This window comes from Benincasa hispida, chromosome 9 (genome assembly GCF_009727055.1).
Source record: "Benincasa hispida cultivar B227 chromosome 9, ASM972705v1, whole genome shotgun sequence".
NCBI classification, from domain to species: domain Eukaryota; kingdom Viridiplantae; phylum Streptophyta; class Magnoliopsida; order Cucurbitales; family Cucurbitaceae; genus Benincasa; species Benincasa hispida.
Genome location: NC_052357.1, coordinates 54,297,043 through 54,308,260, shown reverse-complemented (window position 1 = coordinate 54,308,260; position 11,218 = coordinate 54,297,043). Strand labels below are relative to the sequence as shown.

The 11,218-nt window shown below is 32.1% G+C and overlaps 1 protein-coding gene across 1 annotated transcript; it reads right to left on the bottom strand.

Moving 5' to 3' along the window:
- Positions 1 to 421: 421 nt before the first annotated feature.
- Positions 422 to 5,810, bottom strand: LOC120085734 (autophagy-related protein 18f). Its single transcript, XM_039041903.1, has 7 exons — positions 4,752 to 5,810; positions 3,422 to 3,886; positions 2,882 to 3,316; positions 2,450 to 2,686; positions 1,547 to 2,362; positions 1,296 to 1,459; positions 422 to 1,147 (listed from the first exon to the last, which is right to left on the bottom strand). Exons 1-7 carry the CDS (start codon positions 5,025 to 5,027, stop codon positions 814 to 816), a joined length of 2,727 nt encoding a protein of 908 aa, XP_038897831.1. The 5' UTR covers positions 5,028 to 5,810; the 3' UTR covers positions 422 to 813.
- Positions 5,811 to 11,218: the final 5,408 nt, after the last annotated feature.

Below are 11,218 nucleotides of genomic sequence, written 5' to 3'. Positions count from 1 at the left end.
TTTAAAGTCCTTTATTGAATACATGGTCATTTACTAAATCCTAAGTAGGTGAGACCACCATGAATTGAACTCAATTACCATGGATTGAACCCATTCCTTTAAAGTCCTTTATTGAATACCTGTCTCTTATACACATCTAGATGTGTATAAGAGACAGATTCTAGACTGGTCACCATGGATTGAACCCATTCCTTTAAAGTCCTTTATTGAATACATGGTCATTTACTAAATCCTAAGTAGGTGAGACCACCATGAATTGAACTCAATTTTATTTACCATTAAGCTACACTGGTTCAAATGGTCCTAGTAGGGCGGTCCTTTAATTGAAACACCATAAGATTTTCAACCAAAAATTCCCATCATCAGAACAGAAAAGAGAGATCATAGATAAATTGAGACAGCTCTGAAATAGACCAGCAAATAACATAAATGCTCATGTTCACTGTGTACACAGTGAATCACATTCAAATGATTCATAATTTAATATCCAGTCAGTTATAATGGCAGTTCTATTATTTACATTATAAAACTGCTAGTTGGAGTGGGGATCATATAACTGTGTTATTTACAAAGGGACCATTAAATGAAAGCCCATTAAAACACTGTATCCACATTTCTCCATCTTAACTCTTCTCTACATTTCCCATATACACCCATAAATAAAGCTTCCAGGAGAAATAAAAGAATAAACAGAAAACCAGAGTGATGACTAAAAAAAAAACACCATTGTTATGGGCTAACACTTCATCAACAAGATCGAGTATTAACTAGAGAGATGAGAGTTGACCTAGGTCTTCAAAATGATTCTCCACCCTATTCAAACTCATCACCTAGGTCTTCAAAATGATTCTCCAACCTGAGGCCACTTTTATGATGATTATTTACAGATTTGGGTTGAGACTCCATGCTTAAGCTCTCTGTACAATTATTTACATTATTGAGATGGGTTTGTGACCTTGGGCATTCATACTCATTTACAATGCCCTTGGTTTCTGTCACCATCTTGTAACCATGCCTATCAGTTACTTCAGGTTTGCCAACAACAGAGCCATGGGGACTCGCGTCACTCCTCCATGATTGCCTTCCATTTTCAAATTGGCCTGATTTCTGGTGCAGCAACAGCTGGTCACTATTGCTATTTAAATACCTATATTTCAGAGAAAAATTGATGTGAACCAAAAATACCTTGTGTCAGCATTCCAATCGTATATAATATACGATGTTAGCAGGATCTTTGGGTTCCCTATGAGTCGATTAAAATTAGGAAGCTTGAGAAATTCTACCATTTAGCTCACCTTGGCTGCGAAATTTTGGATGACTGAAGATAGTCAAAAACTGGAACTAGGTCTTTTGACCTAGCTTCAATCATACGGGTGGGGATCCTTTCAATTTCGAGTTCTCCAGGATGATTGAATTCATCAACATGGACTCCATCTTTTGCCATCACTTGAAAATATATCTAATCATCAGAAACAAAATGCAGGCATGTAAACCTCAAACAAAAGAAAGGGACCTACTTCTTAAAGACACGTCAAACAGTAAATACCTCAGATTTTGTCCACAGCGGAGTATGAGTACCATGCATCTGCAGTTCTGCTTCTGAAATATACAGGTGGTATTGTTCCTCCCTGCAAGTCTTTGCCTTAAAGACATTGCCAGTAGCTTCAAGGACAGGATTCTCATTCATTTCTTCACAATAATTTTTATTGCAATCAAAGCCTCCATTGTCACCGTATATGTCAACACTATTATCTTGAGCCCTACGGTTTTGTTTCTGAGATATATTCCATTTCTGGATAGCTTCAACTACTAGTCTTGCATCCAGCTCGGGGACTAATTCAAGAGCCATGCTAGATCTAGGCAAAACTTTGGTTGAATCTAAACCCACTCGCAATGCATACTGTATCATACTGCCAGATGGAGAGAAAACTAATATGTGGTACCTAACCTCAGAAGACCCACTGTCCACATGCACAGCATTTCCCTTGCACTCGTGGAAAGCTGAAGCAATAGCTCCTGAAACAGTACCCATTCTACCAGTTGCAGCAGCTGCAGCACTACTAACAGTGCCTCGCCAACCATTATTTCCATGATGTATTCTAGTAACAGCAGAAAGTGTAAGTGGACTACCAGTAGCACATTGGTTTTGTTTACTAGGCATGTGTAAACCATAATCAACTCGTCGAACAGTTTGTCTTGCAGGAACCACCGGCCCACCATTTCTAGTAATAGAACTGATGTCAGCAGATGGGAAATTCACCTGTCCCCCAGCAGGGTTTATAGCAAAGAGATGGCTTGTCCCTCTAGAGGAACTAACCATGATCCAGTTGCTATCATAGCTGAAACTGATGTCTTGTATGACCTGACAATAGATCCAGAAATATGATTATGATAATAAGCGATGGATGAGACAGTCCAAAACAAAGAAATAAATTTGCATCACTCTTACTGCATTAGTAAAGCCTCTTTGGAGTCTGTACAGATGGCTATAAGATGCAGAAGTACTAGATTCAGATGAATTTGAACTGGAACTTGGCATAATTTTGAAAACATTTATGCTATGACCCTGAACAGAAGCCGTCACCAGGATGGTGCCACTTGGATCAAAGCATAAGGCAGAAATCGGGCTCTTATGTGCCTTAAACTGGGTGATGACCACTTTGCTAATAATGTCTTTCACAATAACCTAATAACCAAAAGTAGAAGGGAAGAACAAGGTCAAACAATGGCAAGAAGCAAAATTAAATCTTTTTAACTATCATAGCTGAATCAGTTCAATTGCATAACTAAAATATAATCACAATATAAAACATTAAAAGGAAAAAGAAGAAAAAGCTTTTAGGCTAAGAAAGTAAGAAACAAACTAAAGATCACCACAGACCATTCCAACACTATCTGCATCTGCTGCATGGCCATTAAGAGCTCCAATACCCTTCAAACCCTGACCACCTGATTGAAGAGAGTTGTTACTTTCGGGTAAGAGCTCGGAGTAATACCTCGATAACTTCTTAATACCCTTGTCACCAAGGGTAACAATGCCTGCTGCAAGTTGCTTACTCGACTCCTTTGCATAGTGAGCAACTAAACTTCCATTTGAAGCTGAATGAGAAAAACTAGCAGAAGGTTTTAAATGCTGTGGAATCACTCTTCCTGTATTTGACACCATGATCAGATTTCCACTATAAGCCAGCCATCTGGGACCCACTGCGAGGGGTCCATAACCTATACCTCCTCCTGATCCAGGAATCCCGGAAACAACAGGATTTGTAAGTATGATATGTTCCTTCTCCAAAGTTGTAGCATTGATGCAGTGTACCTGTTATACAAAGGACTCAAATTCTTACCAACCAAACAGTTTACAGTTTTTAATGTTTTAGAAACAAATAATAAGACTGCAACTGCTTTGTGTAGGCAAACTTACCTGAGTTGCCAGAGAAATGGCAACAACCAGGGGGCTGCATCTAACAGAATAAACAGCTGATCTAAATTTGAGCTCGTGCACGTATGTTTGAGATTTCAAGGAATAAAACCTAACAAATGTAGGCATCAAATTGCCATCTACTAGTTCCTGGCCTTTTGGGATGGCTGCATTGCCTGAAGAGGCTAATCGATCCTGAACATTAAAAGCAGCAGCAATGGAACCATAAGCAGAAAGTACCAGCAAAGGCCTACTTTCTGCAAACTTATCTCCTGGTCTCATTGATGGTATTGGTCTGGGTAACACTTGCATGTATGAAACAGAACCATCATACCGAGAAACAAGGTCTTGGACATTATTTGCTTCCTCAACATCCCAAACCTGGAAACCAGAACGAAAACCCAACAGAAGAACCTGTCGAATGGCATTGTCGTCCCACTCTAATTTGTCAAAGCCAGCCCAATTCACCTTTATCATTTATCAGTGGAATTAGAAAACAATAATCGCCCATTTATTAAAACTCAAACATGAGAAAAATGAGAAAGGGTGTTAACAACAGATAAAGATAACCAGATTTATAAACGATGTCAAATGAAAAGTTACTGATTTTGGAAATATATACTAAAACTAAAGATGCACAAATTTACAATTCCATTATATACTAAAACTAAAGATGCACAAATTTACAATTCCATTTTAGACCAATACAGAAACAAAAAACCATAGATCATTCATCATATAAGGATGAAAAAATAATTGGAATACTGACAAAACTTAGTTAATTCCCAGAAAATTTCACAAAGGCTACTTCCACTGCTTAATCAATCAAGTTTTTAAGCTAACAGCTTCTTTATTGCTCAACGATCAACTATGACCAAAATGGCAGGAACTCCCGGATTTTGTGCTATCAAGAACATGGAATAGTGTTACAATAAATTGTCAAAGGACACTACAGGGACGAGCTACAACGATCACAATAAAGTGACAATAGAAATTCCAGAAGACAAAGTCATTGCAGATATGAGCTGCAAATGTTGAAAAAGGTCCAGCAGCCCATGTGTGATGATCGTGCACGTTTCAATTTCTAATGCCGTACTAAGATAAACCATTTCCTATCAAACAAAAGGCAATTAAAACCTTCTGCCCCCCAATACAAGCATCAGCCTATTATGAGAATTCACCAAATAAATTTCTCCCAATCAAAGAAATAAACTAAACCACAAAATTCAAAATTTTCAACGAAATCATCATTGCTCCAACAAACTTAATAAATAAAACACAGAAACTCATTGCAAATCCAAGTATTAGAAGTTCATTAAAGTTCATCAAATACCTGGAATCCATTTGCTTCATCATCCTTATCCACTAAAGAAGATGCCACTGAAGCAGCCGACCGAGCAACAGTGGATGCACCAGCAGAAACAATCTTCATGTAACTAGAAAAAGCACGAAAGGAACTTGATAAGAACTCATGAGCCCGCCCAGAGCGGGCTACGGTTCCCTGTTGTTTCAGAGCTCCATCATTCCTCATCCCCAGAAACAAAGTAAGCAAAATACTCGATACCCAAAATACAAGAATCACCAATTCTCCAACATCCACTTTAATCATAACCCCAGGCTGTTTCTTCTTCAATCCCCAGCAAGTACTGAAAGGAAAGAAACAGCCCTTCTAAATTTCAACACATTCAATATCCAACTTGCTTCAATCATCAGCAATCATCAAACCCCTTTTGTGAGGCCTTACATAAACCAAGAAGAAAGAATCCCGAAAATCAATAGAACGAAATCGCTCAATTCTCTGATCCTCTTAAGTGATTAGCACCACCCCAGTTTTGAACAAAAACAAAAAGGGGGCAAACCCAATACAGAAAATCTCAATACCCACAAAAGGAATAGAAAAATCAGGCAACAAAGATACAAAATTCGAAGTACCCTTTTTGTTTCCTGGAAAGAGCTTTTCGAGACTCTTTTTAAACTTTGGCAAAAGAATGAAAAATAAATCAAATAAAAACAGAAAGAAAATCAAAATGAAATCACAAAAGTTTAAATAATGAAATCAATCAAATATAATACAAAGAGGAGATTAAGTTGAAAACAGATTTAGAAACGGGATTTGGCGAAGAAATCACCCGGAAAAGATCTGAAAAAAAGAGAGAATAAAGGAAGGATGAAAAGGGTATTCGGGTATTTGGATAACGGAGAAGAAAATGAAGAGAAGTATTTATCTTTCTCTCTCTCTCTTCGAGAATTATAATCTAATATATATAATTGCAAAAATCAGGACTTTTTGAGTTGGGTTTCTTTCTCACAGCCGAAATCTCGAAAAACCAATCGCCAATTCCCTCGCACGTCTCTCCCTTTTCCCAAGTCTTTCAAATTCTCTCTCTAAAAAGATTGTAACTTGGAGGCCACGGGAAGAAGAAAAGCCTCACACAAAGGACTAATAAATGGAGGTCGCTGTATCGAACTCAAAATTATGGTAAAAAATACTTTCTTTGGTCCTTCATTCTATTTGGTTCCTTGATTTTTTTTTAGAAAAATAACTAAAGTCTAATTTCTATTCGGTCGATTTTAAAATATTATACATTTATCCTTTGATTTTTTTTAGAAAAATAACTAAAGTCTAATTTCTATTCGGTCGATTTTAAAATATTATACATTTATCCTTTGAGTTTTAAGTTTGATTTTAATTTAATTATTAAATTTTAAAATGTTCAATTTTATCTATGACATTTTAATTTTGTTTGAATTTAGACTTTAGATTTAAAGATTTACATTTTTAACCTAAATTTTTCACTAAATACTCATTTTTCGTCTTTAATATTAATATAGATTAATAATTTAAAATAATTAAATGAACTATAATTAATTAAATTTTACTATCTTTTATCATTTTTAAAATTATATTTAAAATTTTACTTCATAATTATTTTAAATTAATTAATAGACATTTGCATCAATATTTGAAAGTGGGTATTTAATAAAAATTAAGGTTAAAAATGTAAAATTTTGAATCCAAATACCAAATTCAAACAAAACTCAAATGTTAACAGTAAAATTTCAACATTTTGAAACCTAGAGACTTAATTGAAGTCAAATTTAAAACTTAAGAAATAAATGTGTAACGTTTTGAAACTTAAAGAACCAAATATAAATTGGACCTCAAATCTATGGACTAAATAGATTTTTTTTTCCTATTTTCTTAGTTTAGTTTTAATCTAGTCCTATGTTATAACTTTACTTTTAATTTTCAATTTAATCTTTAATTTTCAAGATTCTACAATAAAAATTTGGACTTTTCATAAAATACTCACTCCAATCATTGACATAATTTAAAATAATAAAAAGAATTTTAATTAATTAAACTTCACTATTTTTCATTATTATTAAAATCAATTTTAATTTTTTTTAAAAAAATTAATATTCTAAAACTATGGACTCAAAACTTGACTAAAAATCTAATATTTTAAAACCTAAAAACCAATTAGAAATTAGATCCAAACTTAAGGATAAAAGGTATTTTTTTTTTTTCTAAAATTTATCCACACCGATTTATTAATTTTTGTTGACAATAATTCCATTTAAATTATCAACAATGAATTCAACTTTCTGTATAAGGTTATCTTGGAATCCTAATTCGACATTTTAAGCCTATTTAAATCTAAATACTAAACACGAGAGTTTAAGCCGAGAATTTAGGATGAATTAGTGTGTTTAAATTTTTTATATTTTCAGATTCAGTTACAGGACTTGAATTCTGTTTCTAAAAATAAATTTTGAAAATAATATTCTTTATGATTTTAAATTATAAAATTTAAAATGTGAGGTTATATAAATAAAGATAAAAATATTTAAAAAAATAAAATATTTATATTATAAAGGCAATTCATTTTTAAAAAAATATAATATGTATTATAAATTATATAATATTATAAAATAATATCAACTAATATGATAATTACAAGTAGTTTAATGATTTATAAATATATAGCTTCAAATAAATAAATTTTAAATAATTGTTTAAAAGTCAAATTGAATATATAACTCAACAGCCATGATATTTTGAAATTAGAGATTAAATTCTTGTTTTATTAACATATTTTGAGCATGTTTGTCAAATGATAGAAAAAACCCAATTTTTTTTTATTGAAATAATTTTATTGGTCCTTCCAAATAGTGAATAAAGATTTAACTTCTTTCATCTTATGTATAAATTTGGTAGACTTTTTCGGTGAATGTCAGCCATGCATGTGATCTAAAAATGCTAGTAGTAAAAGATAAAAATATTTTAAAGAGTTACTATTCACAATGTGTGGCTTGAGTTTCATGTGTTTGATTGTTCAGCGAGCAGTAGTACCTAAGATATGACGATACTTAGTTTGGGTACATATATTTTTAAGTTTAACATACATAAATATTTTAAGGTATGACTATGACTAAAAATCTGGAAATGAAGCTGACGAATTTGAATTTGGCTTTATTATTGTAATAGAATATCAACTGTTTTTTTTAAAAAAATAAAAATAAAAGGGGAAATTTCTCTCGGTGAATTTGGGTTCTGTGATCTACGGCTTTAAACTGAACTGACTCAATAAATATTAAAATTTTAAAATACCACTTTAATTTAGTACGATTACGTCATTGAGATGTTGAAAATTGAAATCTTTAATGTTATTGAAATATTAATAGATTTTTAGATTTTTTTTTAAATTATGGTTTTTTAATATGTAATGACAAAACTAAGGTTGAAGGAAAAATATTCCAAAAATAGGTTTTTAAATCGTGTCCCAGGTACACAATTAGTCGATTACCTCTAAATTGTGTACCGGGTACATGAGTCCTTGTCCATCTGACATGCACAGTCTACCGTGGCAGTCATGCATGGTTGACTGAGGTAATCGTGTATCTGGTACACGATTACCTTAAGTCGTGTACTCAATAAATCGCCGCCCTCGCCTCTTCTTCTTCCTCACCGAGTTTCTGTCTTTCGAAAGCTTTCTCCATCCGAACGATTTTGCTTCTTTTGTTGCGTTTCTCCGTCCAAAATTCTAAAATCTTCCTCATTTTGCTTCTGTCTTGTGCATCCAAATGCCTCCATTTGCCCGTCTGTCCAAAATTGTTCGAAATCGTCCTCCATTTGTTCGTCCGTCCAAAATCTTCTGAACGCTTCTATGGTAAAATTCTAGTTGTTTTTCAATATATAATCGTCCGAACTTAGATCTTATACTTTTTATTTGTTTGGGCTAATTTAAACTTAAAAATATATGTATGTTAAACTTAGAAATATATGTATTTGTTGGGCTGATTATGTGTGATATTTTTTTATTTGTTTGGGCTGATTTAAACTTAGAAATATATGTATGTTAAACTTAGAAATATATGTATTTATTGGGCTGATCTTATATGTATATGTTTATAAATATTAAATCTTAGGTCTTATATTTTTTTTATTTATTTGAGCTGATTTAACCTTAGAAATATATGTATGTTAAACTTAGAAATATATGTATTTGTTGGGTTGATCTTATATGTATATGTTTATAAATCTTAAATCTTAGGTCTTATATTTTTTTATTTGTTTGGGCTGATTTAAACTTAGAAATATATCTATGTTAAACTTATAAATATATGTATTTGTAGGGCTGATCTTATATATATTTTTATAAATCTTAAATCTTAGGTCTTATATTTTTTATTTGTTTGGGCTGATTTAAACTTAGAAATATATGTATTTGTTGGGTTGATCTTATATTTATATGTTTATAAATTTAAATCTTAGATCTTATATTTTTTTATTTGTTTGAGCTGATTTAAATATATAGTTTATGAATCTTAGATTTGGGATGATTTAAATGTATAATATTTAGATCTTATATGTAAACTTAGAAATTGGATTTTGTTGGGTTGACATATTAACATTTTTTTTTTTGTCAACTATAACAGTTGAAAAAATTATAATAAATATGTCGATGCGTCCTGAAGATTTAGTTATTCTTGAACCTTGAAATGATGGAAATAGTGACATTGACGTTGAAGTTGATGAATTATTTGGAAACGTGGGGAACATGATCTTGAGTTGGTACTGTCGAAAATGTTCACCCAAATAGATTGGGAAATGATAAATTCAATTGGAAGAAAGGAATATAGGTGTAGATAATTGTAGTTTAATACAAAAAAGAATATTGTTTAATACCAAAGAAGATTTACAGCTTGCTGTAAAAAAATATTGTGTGATAGAACACTACGAAATTATTGTAGTGGAATCAAATCTGGATCTTTGGTATGTTAAATGTAAATCATGGAGTGACGGTTGTGCTTGGAGGTTATGGGCATGTCGGCGTAAAACTGCTGGGATGTTCGAAATCACCAAACTTCAAGGAGAACACTCATGTTTGTTTTCATAATTGACACGGGATCATTCACAGCTTGATTTAAATTTTATGAGTATTGAAATTCAAAATTTGGTTAGAGCTAATCCTGGAGTACAGTGGCCCTACTCCAAGAAGCCATTAAAAAACAACATGGCTATAATGTCAATTATAGATGAGTGTGTCAAGCCAAGAGAAAAGTGTTGATTGCTGTATTTGGTGGAGAAATCAGTGATACACTCGATCGTGGGGATATGTATACAGAATATGCCCTAAAAACTTAAAGAGGTGGGAAAAACGAGCATCTGCACATACGGTGACATCCATTGACAAGGAAAGTCAAACTTTCGAAGTACAAACTGGCATAAGTATGATTTCTCCCTATAAAGGACAGAACACCCAAGTTTTGTGCTTGAAAGAAGGAACATGTTCTTGCAATAAATGGCAATCATTCAAGATTCCATGCTCTCATGTAATTGCAGTTTGTAATTACATGTATATGGCATATCTACCACTTATTAATGAATGTTATAAATTGTCAAATTTCAAGTGTACTTGTATTTTTTTTATGTACACTGGGTGCTTCGTCGTCTTCGAGTCATTAGGTGTATTTTTTTTTACTTGTATATTTTATGTACTTGTATTTTTATGTACTTATATTTTTTATGTAATTTTATATTTTATGTATTTGTATTCTTTATGTATTTATATTTTTTATGTAATTGTATATTTTATGTTATATTTTTCATGTAATTGTATATTTATTAATGAATGTTATAATTTCAAGTGTACTTGTATTTTTTTTATGTACACTGGTGCTTCGTCGTCTTCGAGTCATTAGGTGTATTTTTTTTACTTGTATATTTTATGTACTTGTATTTTTATATTTTATGTATTTGTATTCTTTATGTATTTATATTTTTTATGTAATTGTATATTTTATGTACTTATATTTTTCATGTAATTGTATATTTTATGTACTTGTATTCTTTATGTACTTATAATGAATTTATTGTTAGCATAAATACTATAATATCTATATTGAATAGATAAACTCTAGGATCATTCATGTCAAATTGTCAAGAATAGTATACCGGATTCCATTGAAAAATTGATGATAGCTTTGAGATGATGATGGATGACTATGGTCTTCCTCAACCAAAACTACGAATGCTCTTAGTGGGATCTCTCGATGGGATTCAAGAAAGACTGGATGCTTATTGTTTTGATATATTGGGGACCATAGCGTAAGGTCTCTTTATATACTAGTTCAATTAGGGTTCCCATTAAACCCTAATTAACTAGGAATTGGCTTCTACCCATTAAGTCCATACTCAATTTAGGAATCTAGGGCCTTAATTAATTAGATCACATAATAGGGCCCAATCTAATAAAATAACCCAATGTGATAAATTATTAATCCACATACATA